General features: G+C 34.8%; 1 protein-coding gene across 3 annotated transcripts; it reads left to right on the forward strand.

Moving 5' to 3' along the window:
- The first annotated feature begins 5,728 nt into the window (after positions 1–5,728).
- LOC136227408 (uncharacterized) lies at positions 5,729–10,191 on the forward strand. 3 transcript variants are annotated; one of them, XM_066016059.1, is made up of 12 exons: positions 5,731–6,016; positions 6,280–6,381; positions 6,558–6,785; positions 6,873–6,955; positions 7,055–7,155; positions 7,480–7,603; positions 7,693–7,847; positions 7,967–8,103; positions 8,190–8,360; positions 8,499–8,723; positions 9,484–9,717; positions 9,811–10,191. In XM_066016059.1, exons 1-12 carry the CDS (start codon positions 5,870–5,872, stop codon positions 9,952–9,954), a joined length of 1,851 nt encoding a protein of 616 aa, XP_065872131.1. In that variant the 5' UTR covers positions 5,731–5,869; the 3' UTR covers positions 9,955–10,191. The 3 variants fall into 3 exon arrangements, with proteins under 3 accessions (XP_065872144.1, XP_065872131.1, XP_065872138.1); XM_066016066.1 differs by lacking the exon at positions 5,731–6,016 and adding an exon at positions 6,028–6,142; XM_066016072.1 differs by lacking the exon at positions 8,499–8,723 and having other exon boundaries at positions 5,729–6,016.
- Positions 10,192–23,277: the final 13,086 nt, after the last annotated feature.

A 23,277-nucleotide genomic window follows, 5' to 3' on the forward strand; every position in this document is an offset into this window, starting at 1 on the left:
TACAAGCTGATCAATATTGTGAGATTCATGTGCCTTTTGTGTAGCAAAACAAGTGCAAATATGTGATGCTTCACAAGAACAGACAAATATAGGGCATAAGTAAGCCAACTCGTCCCAAAATCTTTTGAGCTGAGTAAAATAGAGAGCAATTGATAAAGTACCCTGACGAAAGTCATTAATCTCACGTTTTAATTTGTAAATCAGCGGACCATTGGAACCTCCAAACCGCTGTTCAAGTTCTTTCCATAATGCTCTTGCAGAGGAAGAAAATACGAAAGCATCTGCTAGTTCCTTAGTAATAGAATTCAGAATCCATGACATAACCATACAATCAGCCCTCTGCCACTGATGATAATCAGGTGAAGTTTGGGAAGGGGTAAATTCATTACATAACACAAAATTCAGTTTTTCCTTAGTAGATAGAGCTAAGATCATAGCCCTTCGCCATGTAACATAGTTATTGCCATTCAAAGGCATGGTAACAAGAATAGTACCAGGATTATCAGCTGTAGTTAGCTGTAAAGACAAGGCATAATCGTCTTGAACATTCGAAGAATGATGAGTATGAGTATTGATATTGCGAAAACGCTCAGTGTTCATGTTATGAATTGGTGTAGGAGACGGAAAATGATCATGTGAAGTGGAGTGGTGTACCTGAGAATATGAAGGAGATGCATGTGATCTACTGACTGGCGGAGTTAAACGAGGCATTTTGGAGGTAGCATCAAGCATTTGTGCCTGACCAAAAGTTACATGTCGTTTTGATTTCGTATTAGCAGGAGCATTAGAGACTGGCTCAGGAAGAAATAACGTTGGTGGATTCACTGGTGATTTAGCCAGTATGGATGGAGTTGGAGAAGAATCAGATGATACAACTTCAAAGTCAACAAATCCTGGTTCAGCCATTACAATGAATAAAACTGAGTGAGAACAAAGGAGGAATTGCAGGTTATCACCTAAACCAGATGAAATAAACGCATATCACCAGAACACCAGAGTAAACACCACACACTTCACTGATTGAAAACCAGAGTTAACAGTTGCATATGATTGAACATCGCAACAACTGGAAAAAGAATGAAGAAGTTCTGAATCGAAATTTCAGAAAACCGCAAAACCACAGGAAGAAGATGACCGGTGAACTGAAAACGCAAGAACTGAAAAAATAGTCAGTAATCGCAAGAATCAGATGGCCGGAGGTTCGATTAACTGGAGAAAGAAGGAGAAAACCAGTGCAAATTTCCGAAAATAAAAGATAGAACAAATCGCTGCTGTTGTGAGATTTAACGACTGAGAGAAAAAGAGAAAAATGAGTTCCCAAGGCAGGAAAGGCGGAAGGATTGGACTGTGGCAACTGTTGAGAGCGGTGTAATTTGTTGTATGTGCAGAGATGATTTCATTCTCGAAACCACGCACAAGATGTAGCGGCTCTCCCAAGATACGATACATACAGCAGGATTTAGGGAAAAGTAACTGCTTCCATCGCATTCAATTCAAATTTAGAGATAGGAATGTAAAATTACAGAATAAGTCCAACAAAAATAATAAATTTTTAGTAGAACTGAGAGTAAAGAAACTTTTGCTCTGATACCATATGAGATAAGAAACAAAAGTGAAATATAATAAACTCTCTTATTTATGATATTAAGGTACAAGTATTTATACTACTAATTACAATGTTGATTTACTATTCTACCCTTAATATATTAATACATTAACAGTTATCATCTTATTATTCTAAATTTATGCTTCATGCATACAGATAAAGAATGTAAACTGATTGAGAAAAAATAGGTCAAATTCACGAAATGGAAAAGAGCCACCAAATCACAAACATCCATATAATCTCCAAAGCAATCAGATTTAAGGTTGATGCATACAGATGAAGACAAAATAGTTCAAACTTACGGAAAGAAATCTAGGAGAACATAAATTGAAAATCCAACGAAAAGAAGAACAAAACACAAAGAAGACTTACTTTTACAACCGGTTCAACTCTTTCCACAACCTCAAAACCCACTTCAAACCCTAAACCATAGTATCACCAACCTAGAAAACAAACATAATTTTTTTTTAATCTATGAACTTTTCAAAACAGTAAAGAAAAGAGAAGGAAACCATAAATAACCTATGTAGTCTTTAGATCTGGCAGCAGTGAGTGAAGATAAACGACCAAAAAAAATTGAATGGGCGACCGAGAGAACGGAAGAAGAATCAGCAAAAGAAAGAGAGAGAAACGATGAGAGAGAAGGAAGAAAACATGAAAGCTGAGAATGCACATACAGAAATTATTTGAAGCGGCGTCGTTTTGGGAGTGTGGATCTTGTCTATCCAACTGTGTGGATTGATTTTGCAATTACTTTACCTAAAATTAAGGTCCGTGTGTTGATAAGAAAATACAAACAAATTCAGATATAAAACCTCAACAATAACCTTAATAGAAAGACGCATAAAACTACTAATACTAAAATCATATAAAAAAAATAGAGTAAAAGAAAGATCAATTAAAAAATGAAAGAAAAACCCATAAGATTGAGAATCGTAAACCTAGGTCAAGTGACAGGTTACAATGAGGGAAATATATTGAAAACTCATATGTGGAATCAACAACTCCCTAGTGATGGAGAATATCGTCTTTATTTCATCAGACAATAAAAAAAATCCAAAGGAAACATAGTTTCATGCATTTATAAGAGCTCAATACTTTCCAAACAATATAAATTGAACAACAATATCTAAAAAAAAAAAACCTAAAAAAAATTATTTACCTCTTGAAACCAGAGGTTCCAGAGCTATAGATAGAAACATTGAAGTCCTAAAAATATTAACAAAGATAAAAAAAAATAAAAATAAAAACTTCATAGACATCAGTGACCATCAAGGGAAAACTAAGAGAAGAAACACAAACCTCGAATGTAATCACAGTACTTAACATCTATCCATGATAAGAAAATAGTTAAAAAACGAACTTGTGGGAAAAGAAGAATAAAAAGGGAAAATAAAGAAAGAAACCTAACAACAAATAACCACCCATAAACCTGGAAATATAATCGCACAATCCATTTAATATTTAAAAAATTCAGAACCCCATGAAAAAAAGAAGAGGAACGGAAGAAGACAAAGAAAATATCAGAAAAACAAAGATGGAGAGAAAACTTGAAATAGAAAGGGTAAATTACATCCATGGCCATTTAACTTTATCCATTTTAATATTGTGGACACTGACTTTACACTTTTTAACACTGGTGACCACTTAATTTTAACTAACTCCTCAAAATGGCCGTTATTGACAGTTAACGACCTTAAAATGAAAATATTCAAGAATTAAAATTGTTCAGAATGACATTTACCATTAAACCACGTTTTTTATTTTCCAAAATCACATTTTTTAGGGTTTTCTCTCTCTAAAAATTCACGCTCTCTCCTAACAAAACACCCTAAATGACATCAAAATGAAAATTTTCAAGAATTAAAGTTACTTAGAATATTATTACGCTTTGGATTTTTTTATTTTTAGGCCGTCAATGGTCGTTTTGAGGCGTTGAGTGACCACCAATGTTAAAAAGTATAAAATTTAGTGGTCATACTGTTAAGAATTGAAGTTAGTAGCCATAATATTAAATGCGTTTTCAAAGGCCATAGGTGCGTTTTCAAAGGCCATAGGTGTAATTTACCTGAAATAAAATGATATATGCTGTATAAATCACAAGCAAAATAATTTATCAAAGCGAGGTCGTTTTGAGGTAGGTAGGAAGGTAATTATTCTAACCAACTGAGGGTATAAATGGAAAGAAAAAAACCAAATTGAAATTGCAATTGATTTCATATTACGGTTCAGTTCATGATTGAGGTTTAATTCTATAGAATAATTTAAGCATAGTTAAACGCCTTAACTTTGTCGCAACCGGGTTTTTCCGGGCGCGGACACCGTGAGTTAAAAATTTAGTTAATTAATAGTTTTTTACGTTTTTGAAACTATTTTTTTAGAGTCGCCATCAATCAAAATTAAGGCGTGATTGGACGCTGAAATTGGCTATATTTTAATGGATAAAGGGGTCTGCGAAATGAAGATTTTAGGTTCGTTTGTCGGTTAAGTGTAGGGAAGAAAACTTGGAGTAATCACCCTACCCCACCCAAAATTGGTACTAAAAGATGTGATTTCTGAATTAAACTTACTTAATTTATTCGATTAATTTCTCTTTATTTTATATATATATATTTATAACAAATGCGTATAAGTTTGGACCGTTTAATTGGACCGATTTGATACCTCTATAACATAGACGTATGAATTGGACCGCTTAATTTAAATTAGTTACATTTTGACTACTTTTCATATCCCTATAGCATAGGCGTATTGGGTTGTTTCATTTTGAATTAATTTTATTTTGATACATATCTCTATAACATAGACATACGAATTGGTCCGTTTTATTTAAATTAATTATAGTTTTGCCGATTCCATACTCCTATAACATAGACGTATGGATTTGGTCGTTTCATTTGAAGTAACTTTATTTTAGACCGATTTACCCCTATAACATTTCTCAAAAAGAGAACATGTACCCCAAATTCATCTTAAATCTTACATGTAAAGTAAAGAAGAGAAAGAAGTATCTTCAACTCGTTATAATTCAATGTAATTAATATAATTACTGCCAATTTATAAGTATAAGTATTTTATATGTGTATTATGATTACATATTTCATAAATTCAAAGTATATAAATCTATGGTAATATTAAGAATCACTTTTATACATGGATAAGATTGAGTATTATGATTCTAGCTTTTAAAATTTATGCAATTATAATTATTAAAAAGTTTGTAAAATAAAATTCTCAACAAGATCAAAAGACATCATATAAAGTAATCATATAAAGTAATTTAATTTTATGTTTATAACAAATCTCATATGCTTTTCTAAAAAAAAAAATCTCATATAATTAAATGTACTATAATTCTTTTTACTTTAATATTTTATATACAAATTAATTCAAAGTATTTTTAATCATTTGTTAATTTTATTCATATTACATTTGAAATTGATATGGTGTTTGTTTTAATGATTAAAATTTAAAGTAGATTTTTTTTTGGAAAAAAATGTAACTAAAAGTGAAGTATTATTGTGATTTGATAAGGGTTGAGTATTAATAATTGATTTGTTCAATTATGGAAATCTTATTTATGGAAAAATTTAATTCAAAGTAATAGAATGTAAATTTTAATTTGTAATTTTTTTAATCTAAATAATAAAAATCTCGCACATTCATGCAGCTCTACGTCTAGTTTTATATAGTTATACTCCTATTTTGATAATTTTTATAATATTTATTATTCATTTTTTAATGAATAAGTTCTACACTACTAAATTAAAATTTATAATTATATAAAAATTAATAAAACGTGGAAAGATTATATTATGAAAGAAAAAAATATAAATATGTGATAAGTTTTTTATGTCAAGATGAAAGTTGATAAGTTTAAGGATGTAAATATACATTAAACCGATATTTTATTATTAAAATATATAATAAATGATAATTTTAATATTTTAAATTTTATTTAGTTTTATTTGAGCATTTACTGAAATATATAGATTAAACAGTTTGAAAAAAAAAAAACGAAAACTATATATCATTTCTAAGAACAAGGAAGTAATTAGTGTATTATCCTAATAATAAACCACAATGCTACTAATGAGTTTAATTAAGTTGACTTTGAATATGGCGGCCGGTGGACGAACAACGGCTTCGCTGTTCAAAAGTTCAACTAGCTAAAAGACGAGCATCAAAAACTCTGAAAGCATTTCTAAAAAAAACTCTCAAAAAGCAGCTGTAAAATTATTGGAACGTGGCAGCAAATCAGCTATGGCGCTTGATTTCTGTCCTCCATTTCAACAGGTATTGACACGTTTCTCAGCCTTCCTGGAATTTCTACTCTTCTATTGGCTTATCGTAGCACAGCCAATTTCAGCTCTATCCGAACCACTTGCTGCTCAAACTAACTTAACCATGGTACCTCTGCATCTTCACTCTACTATTTTCTATTAGTTTAAACTTTACTGTACGGATCATGAGATGAGACCTTTTAAAAAACTATTGGGAAAAATTGTGCTTCCTTCCTGTAAATTTGTTTCCAAGGTGAAGTAACATTAACATAGGGCTGTAACTGTAACAGCCATTGCTCATGAATACCACAACCACAATAAGCAAATAGTATGATCTTCTTTTTTACAGGTGAAATGTTTTAATTACATGACTTGAATTTTGCTGAACAGGAGAGTGAAATCCACCACAAATGTGCCGACAAAATGAATCAAGTTTCACAGTATAAAAGCTGCCTTAAGTTGCTTGATGCCGACTTCTTTAACGACAAAAAGGTCACTCAACGGTTTGAATTCTAAACGAGAATTGAGAATGGGGATTGTAATTTTTGAAAAGGGGGAAATTTGCATGGTGCGGGGATGGAATGGGGGATTAGCATTCCCATTCCCATTCCGCTCATTTGATCTCAAAATTTAGATCATGGATTTAAATTGAAGCATTTGTGTTGCAGGTTGAGGAGATTTCAAACGGAGCAGTGGAATTTAATTTGCCTATAATTAGAGCTAACCGGAGGATAGTTGCTTCTAAGAATGGAGGATTGCATAACCCATCTTGTCTAGTTTTTAATCCAGAGTGGAATCACGAAACTGTGGAAAATTCGAGTAAAAGATTCAAGTATCCTACTTCCTCACAAGAAATACACAGGCCACAAAGTGAAGAAGATATTGCGTTTATGAGCGTGAGTCAGCTGCTATATAAGTGTTTCTACCTTTTTCTGTTCTTAATTAGTCTATTTATTCAATTGGGTTGGTTTGATCTCTGGCAGATAGTAGAATTAGGAAAACTCATTAGGACAAAACAAATTACATCTCGGGAGCTTGTGCAAATTTTCCTTAAGAGATTAAAGAGGTATATATGGAATGGAGACATAACAATGGTGTTTCATTCTAATTTAATTTCAAGTTCATGTGTCAGTGATAGTGATGCATTTTTCTTGAACAACAATAGGTACAATCATGTTCTTGAAGCTGTCATAACTTTTACTGACGAATTAGCTTATAAGCAAGCAAAAGAAGCTGATGAACTACTAGCCAAAGGAGTATATTTGGGTATTTTTATATATACATTCACAGTCACCATAACTATTTTTGTTTTCTCATCCGTGTAGATGTACCATCTTTCCTTATTGAATGATAGGATTTATTTAGGTGGCTTGGCTAGTTTCAAAGTATAGTATGGTGCAGTGTTTCAGTAGCGTTTATGCGTCTCGTGTTCGGTTCCATTTCTGTTTCCTCTGTGTTTTAAAAACAATTTTTCCCGGCATATGTTTATGCTAATTTGTTCACACTGGACTTTGCAATTTTAACTACATTTTTCTCAAATATTGTGAATAGTTTAATTTACTCCAGAGTTAAATACTGGCTTCTTCTCAGGACCTCTTCATGGAATTCCTTATGGACTGAAAGATATAATAGCAGTACCTGGATACAAGACGACATGGGGTTCACGAACCTTCAAAGACCAAGTGCTTGACATTGAAGCTTGGGTTTACAAGAGGTAACAAATATATGTACAAGTATCTTAGTTGTAATTAGAATGGAAAACATATTACAATGTTGACATATCTTGTACTATTTTCTTTTCAGGTTGAGGTCTGCAGGGGCAGTCCTAGTCGCGAAGCTTGTCTCTGGGTCACTTGCATATGATGACATCTGGTTTGGGGGCAGGACGAGAAACCCTTGGAATATAGAGGAATTTTCAACAGGTTCGTCAGCTGGGCCTGCTGCCTGCACCTCAGCAGGTATTCTTCTGATCAAGTTATGATGTTCAATCATATCATTTCACCTGGATCATAAGACAAAACATTGTTTTTCCATGAACTTATTTGGTAACTGAGAAAACAGATTCAACCATGAATAGGTATGGTTCCATTTGCAATTGGTTCAGAAACTGCTGGTTCAATCACATTTCCTGCATCTCGTTGTGGTGTGACAGCACTGCGTCCAACCTTTGGTACCGTTGGTCGAACTGGTGTAATGAGTATATCTGAAAGCATGGTGATACACTGATGATGATATCCTCGTGTTATCTCTTTTTGTTCGTGTGCACTTGTTACGGAATCTAAATCACATTTTCTTAACAGGATAAGCTTGGCCCTTTCTGCAGAAGTGCAGCAGATTGTGCAATTGTTCTGGACGCTATACGAGGGAAGGATCCAGATGATGTCTCTTCAAGAGACATCCCTTTTGATGATCCGTTTTCTGTCGATATTACCCGGCTCATAGTTGGTTATATGGATGATGCTGAAATGGAGGTTAGTAGGCTATTTATCTATTACAAATCTAGGAGGTGGACAATCGCCTTGGTGAACTTTTTGACATTGGTTTCATTCTGTCTAATATCGAGTTGGAAGACTAGGTTTGAGTGAATTTCAGTGGGATGGCAATTGTAGGTTGTTCAAGTGCTGAAGGAAAAAGGAGTCAATATGGTTCCCTTCAAACTGAATTACACTGTAGACTCTGTCCAAGGAATATTAAATTTGACAATGGACATTGATATGCTTGCTCACTTTGATGAGTGGCAACGCACTGGCCTGGACAATGAGTACGAAGCTCAAGATCAATGGCCGGCTGAGTTGGGCCGTTCACGTTTGATTTCAGCAGTTGATTACATCCAGGTATTTGGTCATGTATTAATTGATCAACTGAGAGTCTAAGCAGTGGCGGAGCCAGGAATTTATTTGGGGGGTTAAATTTAGCTGTGTGTTTGGAATAACTCTACATAGAGTGTATATAAACGATTATTAGGAGGGCTACAAGGGGCGGAACCACACCTACTCAAGGGTGGAGGCGGTGGCCGCGGGGCTCCACCCCCGGGCTGTGGGCTGGCTCCACCCCTGAGCCTAAGTATGGTATATACTTGTTTTTCTATTCTAGTTTACATAAGTTTGATTGATCCTTTGACAATGTAAAGATGGGAGCTTTTATGCAGGGTCTTTTTCAAGAAAGGGAAGCCTAGTTTGTAGAAAGTTACATGGTCTTTTGATGACCTTTGAGTGTTCAGTTTTCAGCAGTGTCGGAACCAGAACAAAATACTCGGGGTTTAGAACAAAAATGTGTTAAGAATTACAGAATCTTTTATAGGACTATGCATAAAGACGGCTGTTTCCGTCACAAATTCCGTCTCTACTGTTAAATTCGTTAAAGATTCTAAATAGACTGAGATACCAACAGAAATTATACATTTAGGACGTTAATTTCTGTGGGGTCAAACGGAAATTATGCATCATCTTTCATTAGTGAAGGAAAGAAAACTAGCCAAGTATTGAATGTTTAGGTCAATAAAGACTGGAATTAAATTCTGCAGAAAACTTTATTTACAATACATAGTCAAAGAAACCAGGAATCACTTTGATATTGAGATGAATTTTTCTGCAGGCTCAAAGAGCAAGAGGAAAATTGATTAAAGAAGTGAAAAACAGTTTCACAGTGGACGCGTTCATCGGGAATGCAACAGATTGGGAAAAAGTTTGCTTGGGAAATCTAGTAGGTCTGCCTGTAATTGTTGTTCCTACTGGATTTAAAAGCATATCTAATCCACCTCCAGGGGGAAGTAGAAGGAGAACCAGTATCAACACTGGCATTTATGCTCCTCCTAACCACGATCACATTGTAATTAAGCTCATCAATCTGGTTATGATTTTACATTCTTCTATTAGAAAAGTTCCTGCATTTTAATTGTTTGTTGCTCTCTTTTGTTGCTAGGCTCTGGCATTAGCGATGGCTTACCAGTCTGTCAGTGATCACCACAAGCAGCGTCCGCCGATAGATAATCTGGGGCCTAATGATAAAATACCTGATCCTCCTGCCACCATTATTCCTCCCAGAAGGTTGCATCTGTTGAATTAGGAGGACTTAATTAAATAAATATATTTTATTTAAATGTAATAAAAACTTTTTAATCCAAAACGCCCCCACATATAGCCTAACCCTTTTATTGCTACCTCATTTGTTTTATTTTTGGTGCTCACAATTCCAAGGTATGGATGAGTTTATATAGTACTAGTTCAATACATATTTGGTTGTAGATTAAAAGAAATGACAGAGAAATATTCTACTATTAGAATATCTAGATTTTGTAATTGATGAAGTCGGTGTTGACTGCTGACTTTTCAATACTCTCCTCAAACTTCGACTTTCAATACCTCGTCGTGCTTCATTTCCATTTTAAGTTATTTTCTGAATGTTTGAATTTTGTACCGTGAAGTTCTTTCGTAAATATGTTAGCATCTTGATCGCCGATCTTCACGTATTGCATCTTGATGTCTCCACGTAAGATCTTCTCTCATACGAAGGGATAATGAACCTTAACATGTTTGGTTCTGGTGTGGAACATTGGATTTTCAGTCAATTGTATAGCTCGTTGATTATCACAATATAACTATACCGAGTAATCCACTAGCTGATGAAGATCCTTCATAAGTTTTATCAACCAAGTACATTCTTGAGCAGTTGCACTGTACTCTACTTCAGTACTTGATAAGGACAATGTAGGTTGTCTTTTGCTGCACCAAGATATAGGTCTTGATCCAAGAATAAACATATAACATGTAGTAAAATGTCTTGTGTCGTGATTTCCAGCGTAATTAGTATCATAATATACACGTATCTCACTCCTTCTTTCTTATACGGGATATCATAATCCATGGTACCTCGGACATATCGTAGAATTCTTTAAATATTTTCTAAATGAGGCTTCTTCGGATTCTGCATGAATTGACTCACCATACTTACTGCATATATCTGGCCTCGTTAGAGTGAGATAGATGAGGCTAACAACTAGTTGTTTGTACATGGTAGCATCTTCCAAGTCTTTTCCTTCAACAAAACATAACTTTGTGTGCATCTCTACTGGAGTCGTAATAGGCTTGCATTCTAGCATCTCAAACTTCTCCATAAGATCTTTAACTTACTTGTGTTGACACAAGAAGAGTCATTCCTTCGTGCGTTCAACTTCAAGGTCATGGTTTAACTCTCACAATGATTTCATTTGAAATCGAACTGGATAGTTGGCTGTGACTTGATTTATTTTAGCAACATCATCAGCATAAACTAATATTATAAGCAACTTCTCACCTTGGACTTTTATGAACGAACTCGAATCAGCTGGTGCCGTCATGTAGCCACTTTGAATCAGGAACTTCGTTATCTTCTCATACCATGCTATTGGGTGTTTTCTTCAATCCATATAACACTTTCTTCACTTGCATACATAGTTTGGTCAAACCTTATTTTCGAACCCTTAAGGTTGATCCATGTAAATCTTTTGATCCAATTTGCCATATAAAAAAAGCATTTTTTACATCCATTTATATAGCTTTCAATCTTTACTAGATGCAAGTGCTAGTAGAACATGTATTGTAAAATACATTCTGTTCATTTCAAATTGCTTCCTGCAGGGTTTGGGTTGTTGCTCAAGTCACAATCACGCGTACGTCGGTCTACTTCACACCAAAACTGGAAAAGCGTTTCAGAGGTAACTTCTGAAGGGTTTTAAAAAAGTCCATCCATATTGTCTGCTACCTGTTTTTTCCCTTTTCTCCTTCTTTCCCTTATTTTCTGGTTCTGACACGTAAAACAGAGGGTCTGTCCGAAAGGCAGTCCCCGATCAAAGATATGGTCTTCAATCGGGGACCCTTGTTACCGATCGGGGACCACCCTAGATCAGTGACAGGGAACAAACGGGCAGATTCATGTTTTTCTGTCTGGGTAGTTTAGGTTTCATTTTTGTTAAGTTTATTATTTCTGTCTTTTATAAATGAGGATAAAAGCAATCCCATGTAAAAGGGTATTTTAGTCGTTTCTATTAAAATCTATTAGATGAATGGATTAGGCTTCAGAATAATTGCATGTTGACATGTTGAATCTTAGGAATAAATGAGTCTTACTTGATCGAGTCTGATGTCGTAGTTAAATCCGAAAGAGGGATCCCAATGTCCCGCAGCTAACGTTTATTGTCTTGCAGGTTTAATGGATTTATTTCCATAGGGCTAGATTTGATGTATTAGGGCAGAATGGTGCCATTTGTGAAATGATATAATAATTTTTCATTTTAGTATTTATTTATCGCTTTTGAACGATTAAAACAATATCTAATTAATCTAGAATAGAGATATAATGGTATTTTAATAAAGGCAAGTCTACGTGTTTATTAATCAGACTTTTGAACCATTTAAGTCACGAACCTAACTCTGAAGAGATGGTATGTTGCGGGCCCGTATATCATCTAATTATTTGACATGTTCCCGAGCATTAAAAATCGGGTGGCGACTTTGATTTAAATATTCTAATCTTCAAAACATGATAAAATGTTAGAATATACTTAAAAGAATGCATGCACCGGAACGCTAAGCGTCGTCCTTAAAAACAATAAGTGATGGTGACATGTAAAAACGGAACTCTATTTGCTGAAACCGTCTTCTCGCGAGAGTAGCGTAGTCGGGTTCCGAGGCCGCTCACATACGCATTATTGAAGAAGGTCATAAATGACATCATTACTGTCAAAAGTAATGATGACGTGAAAATGACCGAATAAGCCCTAAAGGGCATTGCAAAAGACTCCTTAAAGGGGGCTCTTGATATGGTATCAAATAAATATTATGGGCTTAAGAGAATAAGCCCATGCCCATTATTTAGGCCTGTTATTTGATATATCTAGACTCATCCATTAAGAAGGTCCTTTCCGGAATAAATATAGGAAAGGAGTTTCGGAACTCAAGAAACGCACTCAAATCAATATATTGCGGAAATATAGATTTCGGACCAATGATGAGCTAACACGTGTACAATGGTACAAACAATGATGTAAATAATTGTCTATAAATAGCATGAAAATCATGATATCATGTACACAATTCTATATTACTTACTTCTACTAAATAGCTTTCAAGTTACGTATTTCACATACTGACTTAAGCATCGGAGAAGGTTCGCTGGTCTCCGGTCCCCGTCTGACAGTTTTTTTCATTCTTAGGTGACTTCCGCTTGCCATCAGAAAGTGATCGATATTCTAATATAAGGGAAGAATGTAAATAAGTGTAGGCAGAAAAAGTTGTCTTTATATATTAGTTCTTATACTTCAAACAATATATGCCAATTTGTTATCTCAAATGAGCACTGTTCAATGTCGTAGAAAATATGTTTTCATCTTTTTAATTCGGTTATGAATGGTGGGTTTTTAATCATATAAATAAATTTAACCCTATAGTTATTGGAGTAACAGATTTAGTGTTTACGTACAAAACAATATAAATCTTGAAGTCTACGTTTACAAGATGGTGTAATTTTAAACCTAATTAATAAAAGATGAATTCGAGCCCTAGCATATGTAGTGAGCTTTAATTGAGAGAGAATTTATCTAAAAGTTGTCCAACGATCTTCAAATCGAGAAATCGGATAAACAATAAAAAATTTATAAATTTCTTCATCTTAAATTCTAATATAATTGATTCGAAACAAAATATAGTAAATAATAGTGGATTAAACTCCATTTAATTAGTAATCGTAGCAATAAATTTGTAACCTTTTTCTTTTTTAATAGAAATAAATTTGTAAACAATAAAAAATTTATAAATTTCTTCATCTTAAATTCTAACCCGTTGTTATCTGCTTTCTTGTCCCATTCTGAAATTGACTGGTTTACGGATGGTGCTAATGGAAGATTGTTAGCCAATCTAGAACATGGTGATATTATCTTTGCAATTGTTTGTCACCAGATTTGAAAATAGAGGAATATGGAGATTTTTGAAGGAGAAACGGTTATTATTCCTAATTTGGTTGATTTCTTCTCCAAAAAATTCCGCACTATTATTGCCTATCCAGAAGAAGGCAATTCATCTCTTGGGCTGGTGTAGGCCTAGCAGAGGGATGGTGAAGTTAAACACAGATGGCTCTTGTCTGAAGGACGGGAAGATCGCTGCTGCTGGAGGAGTCCTGAGAGATGATGGTGGTGTGTGGGTGTCCGGGTTCGCTCAGAATCTTGGGATGGGTTCTTCCTTTTCTGCTGAGCTTTGGGGGATCTTCTCTGGCCTTAGACTTGCTAAGAGTCTGAGCTTGAAGAAGTTGCTGGTGGAATCTGATAACCTTGAAGCTATCAAAATGATATCAGATGATAATGCCTTTTGTTTGAATAGCCAGAATTTGATCAAGGTATCAAAAGGATTTGTTCTTCCTTTGAGTCCATCAATTTCAGTCATATTTTCAGAGAACAGAACCGGATGGCGGATCGGTTAGCAGCCGAGGGCCATGGGAAGATGTTGGTGGTCACTACTTTCTCTTCTTCTCCTACTTTTCTTTCTTCTATCTTTTTGGATGATGTGGTGGGGGTTAGCTTCCCTAGGCTAATCCCGGGTTAGGCTTCTTTTTGGTTTTTTATTTGTTTTTTTTTCCTTTCTTTTCCTACCAAAAAAAAATTATGCCTCTTGATCTTTCATTTGTTGGTTCATTAAGCTTTTCATCTTTTATTTGGATACATTAAGTCTCTGCTCATTTATTTTTTTGTCTCGTTAAGGCATTGATGACCAAATTAGTAAGTTCTGAACATCTAATTCTGTTAAAAATACGTTATTAATTTTATATGTATTTGAAATTATTAAAAAAAAAATTACATTTTGAATTAAAGTTTATACAATTTTTCTATAAATACATTACATATTCAAAATTACTTTCAAATAGTTAAATATTAGATGTAAATATAATGAATAGCAGTTTGTTAACTGAATTTTATATTTAAAATTACTTTTTTTTATTATCAAAGATTTAATGAAATAAAAAATAAATAATCGATTGGTTTAATGTATCCAAATAAAAGATCAAAGGATTCAACTGGGCAATGAAACAGCTGACCATATTTTTTGCCCAAATAAATTTGTAACTGAAGGTCTGTTTTATTTTTTGAAACCAACCGAAGGTCTGTTCTCCTCAACAGATAACGGTCGAAAGGGAAATAGCACACGTTTTCATTAAGAAAACAATTAATGTGTCATTAAGCAACGTGTCAAAAAGTAATTCGTTTTTCATTCCACGTGTGAATCTAATGTGGAATTACCATTTTTGTCCAAATTTAGCTTACGCAAAATGATATCCACCAAAACTGGTCAAAAAGGTAAAACCACAGAAGAAATACTTACTACTTGAGTACTTCATCTATCTGCTCAGTTAATTTCCTTTTTCGTTTTTCCTGATAGCTTAGGTGTACTGTTACTTAGCCTTTTAAAAGCAAATTAACCAATTATAAATTTATAACAACCCAAACCAAAAGCGGTAAAAATCAAATCCCATACACGAAGCGGTAATTATATCTTTATGTCACTGTAAAAAAGTCAAGGTGAATAGATTCTTTTGTTGTTGCTTTACCAAATTTGGATCTGGATGAAATTTTATTTCTGTTTAGACCGGAAATACATGGGGTTAGGTTAGGTCAGGTAGCTCTTCTTTTTGGATTTCTTTTTCTTTCTTTTAAAAAAAAATAAAACGCAATCATAGTAAAATCACTTGCAGTTGTATTTCTTTTTAACATTTTTATCAAATTGACTTTAAATAATAAGTTAGTCTTTTAAAATATGATTTTAATTGCCATTTACTGATAAAATTAAATAAGGGCAACAAACAATTTCCCTAATCTATCTATATTGATGGATTAATAAAAATCTTAATTTGTTACCAAAAAAATAAAAATCTTAATTTTCTTACATCATCTTATATCGAGGACAATCATATTATACTTAGGGATGTTAATACTTAGGGTATCCGTGGGTAGTGTCAATCTCAATCACAAACTCTTAAATGTTTATTTTTTATTTATCCGTACCCGTCTCATTATCATAACGGATATATTTTTGCATGTCGTACCCGTCTCATTTAATTACCTGTAAAGAATCCATAAATAAAACAAAAAATATTACAAATTTAACTAAATATAAATTTAATAAATCATTCATTTAAAAATGGGAAAAGTACAAAAATAAACCTTGTGGTTACACCTGTTTTCGAACAACACCCACGTGGTTTAAAAGTTTGCAAAATGGTACCATGTACTTCATTCCGTTAGCAAACACATACCAAATTGACTAACGGTGTTATAAGTCAAACGGAAAAAAGTTAATTTGGTCCTTATATTTATTTATTTTATAAATTAACCACCCTTATTATCTAATTATCACAAGTAAATCCCAAAATAAAAATTAAAAATCAAATACACCATCTTTTTTATGTCTTTAATTTCTTATTTTTTTGTTATTCTCTCTCCTCTTTGTTAATTTCTCTCTCCAAAAACAAATTAAGAAAATCAAGCTCTCTCAAATCCCCAAACAACCTCCACAACTTGATCATGAATTCCGTCGCTCCATTATCGATCTCCCAAATGTTCCAGAAGTTCGCAATCGCCTTCAAGACTAAAACTATCGAGTTCTTGGCCGATGAGACTGCCGACGATGATTACCCCTCTAATTTCGAAGGTTTCTCCCTCCTCGACTCTTCCAAGGATTTCATTCCTAGCCAGAAAGTTATCATTTTGAAGCCGGACCAACCCCTTTATCAAAATTCAACCCCGGAGAAGAATCTTAAGGAGGTACCGCTGCAACAACCGGCCATAATTAAGTCTCCTGAGCTTACCTAGATCAGGCCTTTGAATACCCAGTTGGCTCCGCCTTTGATTTCGTCGGTGTTTGCTACAATTTCTTCTTTTGAAGCTTCGTATCTTCAGCTACAGACTTCGCGCGTGCCTTTCAATGTGGAGAGCATAAAGTCCGCGGATGAAGTTCTGGTTTCACACCTAAATAGATTGTCTGATTTCAAGCAGTTGTGTTTGAATTTGAGGAGGAATCCTGATTTTGGGGATGATGTGAATATTGGGTCGTGTTTGGAAGCTCAGGTAGAGGAAAACTAGAGCAAGCTGAGAGTTTTGGGGACTGTTTCTGATCGTTTACAAGAAGAGATTGATCGAAGGGATAATGAAGTTTCCGTTTTAGAGATTGTTTTTTAGTGAGAGAAATTTAATGGATTTGAGAGAGAAATTAACAAAAAGAGGAGAGAGAAGGAATAACAAAAATAAGAAATTAAAAAGAATGAGAAGATGGTATATTTGATTTTTAATTTTTATTTTGGGGTTTATTAGTGATAATTAGATAATAAGAGGGGTTAATTTATAAAATAAATAAATATAAGGACCAAATTAACTCTTTTTCCTTTGACTTTTAACACCGTTAGTCAATTTGATATGTGTTTGCTAACGGAATGAAGTACATGGTACTCTTTTGCAAACTTTTAAACCACATGGGTGTTGTTCGAAAATAGGTGTAACCACAAGGTTTATTTTTATACTTTTCCCTTTAAAAATTGAATAAATTAAACGTTTGAGTGGACTTTATGCCAATGAGATTCAACCATCATTTGGGCTTAATCTCATTAAGGCCCATGATTACACTTCTCTTTCGCCGAAGCTAATATTCGCTCAATTGGCATCCGAAGGAATCTCTTCGGGAGCTGCCTAGGATTACACATGGACCAATGACCACTCTGGATTTCAAATACACGCTCCTCAATTTCATATGTATCACAAAATGGAAAGTTAGGGTCCGAAGACATATCAAATAACATCACGTGTCCAAATACACCTTATTTTTGCCTATAAATAACTTGGAAATCAGCAACTACATGTACGTAATTTTATAACTCAATTTCTTACTTCATTGTTCTAAGTTGGTCTAATATTTTCTCAAATATTCACTGACTTTAGCATCAGATAGGGTTCACCGGAACTCCGGTCCCTTTTTCTGATGACTGTTGTTCTCTTAGGTCATCGGAGTACTAACAGAAGTGGAGATTCCAGAAAGACAAATATCATTTGGTGCGGTGAGCGTGGATCGCTTTTCGTAAAAAGATGGTTTAAGTTCAAAGTTCAATTGTTAATCCTGTGATTCAACCTAATGCAACCCACAGTTCAACCGGTGATTCAGCTTAATCAATGGACTAAAGACATTCCTGGTACTTCAATCGCACCTCATTATGGCTTAACTGATTTTCGTAATCATATGCTTTCACCACTGATGGCTACACCAACTTTAGACCAAAGGATTGACGCTTGCTTAGGGTCATTAGATCATGAACAACGCAGATTTATGGATGATTTAACAAGATAGTTGATATATAATATGGGGTTAGTTCAAGAATCCATGAATATCCTTCGAGCGAAGCATGCTACACGGATGGAAGTTATGCGTCAAGAGTTGAAAGAGGCAAGAGATGTTAGAAGATATGGTGATAGAAGAGGCTTAGTTGTTTGTTCTACGGGACATCATATTGCGCAAACATGTCCCGGGAAGTGAGGACTTTCTGAGGAGTCTCAGCCTGAAAAAAGCCTTTTCTCATCGAAGGCGTCATCTTTCACCTTTGCCTCGCAAGTATGTTCCAAAGCAAGAAGGATCCAGATCCCCGAAGTGGCATAGGGGCGTTCATCATGATTCCACCAAATCCCTGATTCGTCATTACGAAGCTCATAAGGACAAGTTATGAGTTTCTGGGTCCCTTGAATATTGTGATCGCAAGCAGCCGAAGCGAAGGGAAATGAATGTTCTTTAAAGGAAGAAGTTTCTAATCTCATTAAAAGTGAGCTTCGGCACGTGATGAAGAATGAAGGGCTAGAGTCCAAGGTATTAGAAACTACAAATATTGACACTCCTTTGAGCGCATAAATAATGAGTCAGCCGATGCCAAGGGGTTTCAAGTATCCTCTAATAAAAGATTACAATGCTATGACATATCCAACCTTGCACATGAAGAAATTTCTAAGAGCTTTACAAACCACAATGGCAATTGATGCGCTCATGTGTCATTTATTTTTAACAACACTGAGAGATTCAGCTGCTTACTAGTCTAACCAACTCTTGCCAGACTCTATTAGATCTTTCAAGCAAATGTCTAAGGAGTTTGCAGATCATTTTAGCACTTCTATTCCTAAGAGTAAGACAATGTGAGATCTTAACTATTTGGTGCAAGAGCGTAGTGAATCTTTGAAGGAGTGGGTTGAGCATTATCAAAGAGTGGCTATTCAGATCAAACATTTAAATATTGATGGGGTGGTGGAAGCTATGTCCAATAATTACCGAAGCAAAGATTTGTCTAACGAGCTTACCACCCAAAGATCGAAGAACTTATTAGTCCCTTGTGTTGTGAGAATAAGTTCCTAATGAGGGTTAAAGGAACTATTTAAAACTTTAAAAAATTTATCTTAACTTATGAAATATATTTTCTCACAAAGTTCAATAGCACAAAGATACTATGTGCGGTCAAAGGCAGCTTTAGTTGATCAGCAACTAAAGTTGTTTCTGATGTTGATTCAGGAGATAGCACTTAGAAGTCTATTCCTGAACATAACACTTAATCTAGCAACTCAGCAGGCTTAAGTTTAATAGTCACACAGCAAAGATAAAAGCAAACAAATATAGGAGATAAGGGATAGAAGATACTACTCAGCAGTTTTATCCTGGTTCGGCCTCCTGCCTACATCCAGTCCCCGTAATTCTTCTTCCGAGCTTTAATCCACTACTGAGCTCTTTCTGGTAGAGCACAAACCCTTTACAATAGTCAATAAGCAGTTACAGAGTACCGTCCTCTATATACATATACTCAAAACTATCCAACTCTGATTGCTGAATACCAAGCAACTCAGAGCCTCCTAACTAGCTATAGTGATTGATAGTGTTTTGTTCTAAACTAAGGACACTTTGATTGAACTATTCTATTGTTTACACAGAAAATAGGAGTTTGTGTAATATTGATTTTCTTTGCTTTTTTGCTAGAACTTCAAGAATGAATTTGCTCAAAGCTTTCGCATATGTGAAGATCAAGTTCCAATGAAGCAAATGACAGGCCTTTTATAGTGACACTTCAAGGCATCAGTCATTTTGAATTTTGAAATAACCGTTGGAGGGAAACGGTTCTGATGTCCCTTTTATCCTCAGCAGCCAGTGCCATGGCCAATCACAATGATGTCTTCTCCATCGTTCTGTTTCTTGTTCAGCAGCGCTTCAGTAGTTTACTCAAAACGCTTCAGATTGTCTCTCCATTTTTGGCAAAGTCTTCAGGTCGACATAGCGACAACTTGTCTGTTGCTTCTGAATCTTTCCGTAAATAGTTAGCCTTTGTCTGCAAGTTTCTAAGTCAACTTGTGCTTTGTCTGCTTCCTTCTTTGGTCTTCGAAGTCAGCAGCTTCGTAGTGAAGGCATAGGTTTTCTTCTAGATCCTTCTCTTTGTTGGGCTGAGTCAATGCACAAGCCATTGATCCATTTGACCTTCTTCTTCACTTCCTTGGGCTTTGACTTAACTCTTGGGCTTGGGCTTTTATTATACTTTCTTTACACTTATAATTTAATTCATCCAAATACTCAACAAACATATTAGTTTACCAAAAAATCAATGTTTTAAATTTAATGTGTTAAGAATTTTATTTAGGGATATTAATTCTAATTTATATATATTTGTCAAATCAAAATTAATGTGGAAATTATGTTTCAACATAACTTTCCTGACTTAATGCAAAGAGCCCGTGATTTTGTTAAATGGGATGGTCATAAGTTGAATCCTTTTTCTCAAAGAGAGGTTGAGTTCGTTTCATCAACTGAAGGAATCCAAGGGCAACAGGAGCAGAGAGGTCTAAAGAGCACTTAGATCGAAATTATACTCCTCTAAACGCACCTCGAAAAGAAATCCTCTACTGGGTGGAAATAAACAGGCAACACATTCAATATCCCCCCAAAGGTAAAATCTTCAGGTCGAAGACATAATGGCCAGTATTGTGAATTTCATAGGAGTGAAGGCCATGATACAGAAGATTGTAGGTAGTTGGCGGTAGAGCTGAATAAGAAGGTAGAAGCGAGAAAGTTAGACAAATTTTTGAAGAATACCATCAAGTCAAAGGATTCAAAAGGAAAGCAACATGAAGAAAGAGCTCCTCGATGAGTCATTAATTGTTGAAACACAATTTCCACTAAGTTTTTAATTCTGATAAATATCACTTTAAAGGAATTTAATTCCCATAATATTTTAATTTGAAAAATTAAATTAAGTTTTATTTGTACTAATATGTTTGTTGAGTTGTGAAAAATATTCTCAAGTACAAAGGAAAAACTCAAAAGGCCCTATGTGTAAGAAAGGCCCAAAAGCTTCTAAATTCCGGAAGCCCGGAATCCAGAAGCCCAATCTAGAAGGAAGACCTGGCCCTTAAGCAAGCGGCAAGCCCAGAACCAGAAGAAGCCAATATCAATGGCTGAAAGGCAAGATTTGCAGGCATTGACAATTGCATCTGACAGAGCACCCCAAAAGAGGAAAGAAGTACAAGTGACATAAGGCTTGTCTCCTCCAACAACTTTTGTTGATTACCATAAATGCACAAGCAGCCGTCTGATTCCATAGAAGTGAGAAGTGTGCACTGCCTCTAAAAGACAAAAGCATGGCAATTCAACGGTAATCCTTCCGACAGAAGTCAGAGGTTGAAAATGATAGAAGTCTCCCTCCAGGGTCTATTCAAAATTCAAAAAAGATCTCTCCTTGAAATTTCTTCACTATAAAAGGCCAAGAAAAAGGTTTCCTTTTCACTGATCATCAAATCTGAATTTGAGACACATTCTTTAAATGAAAAGCAAAAAGCAAAAGCCTGATACACATCACATCGTTTGTAATTTGTCTAATAGCTTATAGAATAGTAGAATTTCAACTGTGTTCTAAGTTAGGACAAAATCATCTATAGTTAAAAGATCAGAAGCTCTTCTGTTTCTTTCGGTTATAAGCAAATAGATAGAGAGATAGATAGCTGAGAGTGGATTATAAAGGATGGTACTTTACAAAACCCATGTGTCTATTATAAAGGTTTTTGCTCTATCTCCGAACTCTGATCCCGCTAAGTAGTTCCATTCCTAGATTGAATTCGCTTCAATCATGTGTTATCATCGACGGTATCATCTCCTCAGGTGTTCCGGGTGAGGTTTGATATCTACAATGGCTTAGGTCATTTGGAAACTATGGATCACATTAACCAGTTGAGCGGTAGTGCTAGCTTCCACCTCTTCGGGTGCTACCTTCATGAGTAGAGGGCCAGATTTAGCGGTGCAACCTGTTGGGGTTTATGTCCTATAAACAATTGTTTTAGGATATAAATATTAATGAACAAATTGTTTATTTAAATTATTTGTTTTAATAAGACATGGTATAACTAAAACTATATATAAGAGGCATTAATCTTTTGTAAGTAAAAGTAATCAAGTTTTTTTAAGTAGTTATAAAGTGTGCATACAAGCATGAAGTGAGACTATACTTTATAATAAACCAATAAACTTAAAATCAATCCAAGTCAAGTAATGTGTTAAAGGGGTTGACATATTACTATTGAGACTTGCATGTAACAGTGTTTTCTGTCGAGATAGAGAGATGATCTCACAAGCTTTAGATATAGAGATATCTAGACAGATACATGGATCCGGTGAAGGAGTTCATTAGGATTGGGACCCGACTTAAGATAACAGCATGGATAGATTTATTTGAGTGTCAACTGTTCATCTCATTGGTATAATTAGGTATAAGTAATCCTCAAACTCAAACATTCATTAATTAGTGATTCTGGATTAGGGAGTGTGATGCTTTGATTTTGTGCGAGCACGATCCACTACAGGGGAGGCCATGGGGTGTGTGAGAGCAGAGTTGGGTATCACATAAAGTAACTGCAGGATAATTAATGTTAGATTGAACATTCGTCACTCCTGATGAATAGGAAATATATCCAAATGGCCGTTTATGCTGAATTGACTTAAATCCTTGCAAGGTGATAGAGTTAAGAGTAGAAATGGAAATTTCACTTAACTTATCTTTCAGAGTAAATTCAACCTGGACAAGTAAAAATGGACTCTTCGTTATATGTAACCTTGACACGTTCCATGGGTATAAGAATTGTCCACAGGATATAATTGATGAAGGATCGAATTATACTGCACCTGATGCGGAAAGGTAAACATCAGTATTCAACCTGGCTTCTTATTTTCACTGGGGGAATGTCTTAGGTTATGCCAGTAACAGCTCGCGAAGTCATTCCGTTATATATATGTTGAAATTAATCAGGATGAATTAATTCCAAAGGATATATACGACTAGTAGCAATAAGAACCTAATGGGTCGCACATGAGACTT

Source organism: Euphorbia lathyris, chromosome 1 (genome assembly GCF_963576675.1).
Source record: "Euphorbia lathyris chromosome 1, ddEupLath1.1, whole genome shotgun sequence".
NCBI classification, from domain to species: domain Eukaryota; kingdom Viridiplantae; phylum Streptophyta; class Magnoliopsida; order Malpighiales; family Euphorbiaceae; genus Euphorbia; species Euphorbia lathyris.

What these genes read in the sequence shown, in the direction of transcription:
- LOC136227408 (XM_066016059.1), top strand. Translation starts at nt 5,870, where the DNA reads ATGGCGCTTGATTTCTGTCCTCCATTTCAACAGGTATTGACACGTTTC. An exon ending in AGCCAAAGGAGTATATTTGG is followed by an intron (nt 7,156 to 7,479) that starts GTATTTTTATAT and finishes GCTTCTTCTCAG; the next exon opens with GACCTCTTCATGGAATTCCT. An exon ending in CAGCAGTTGATTACATCCAG is followed by an intron (nt 8,724 to 9,483) that starts GTATTTGGTCAT and finishes ATTTTTCTGCAG; the next exon opens with GCTCAAAGAGCAAGAGGAAA.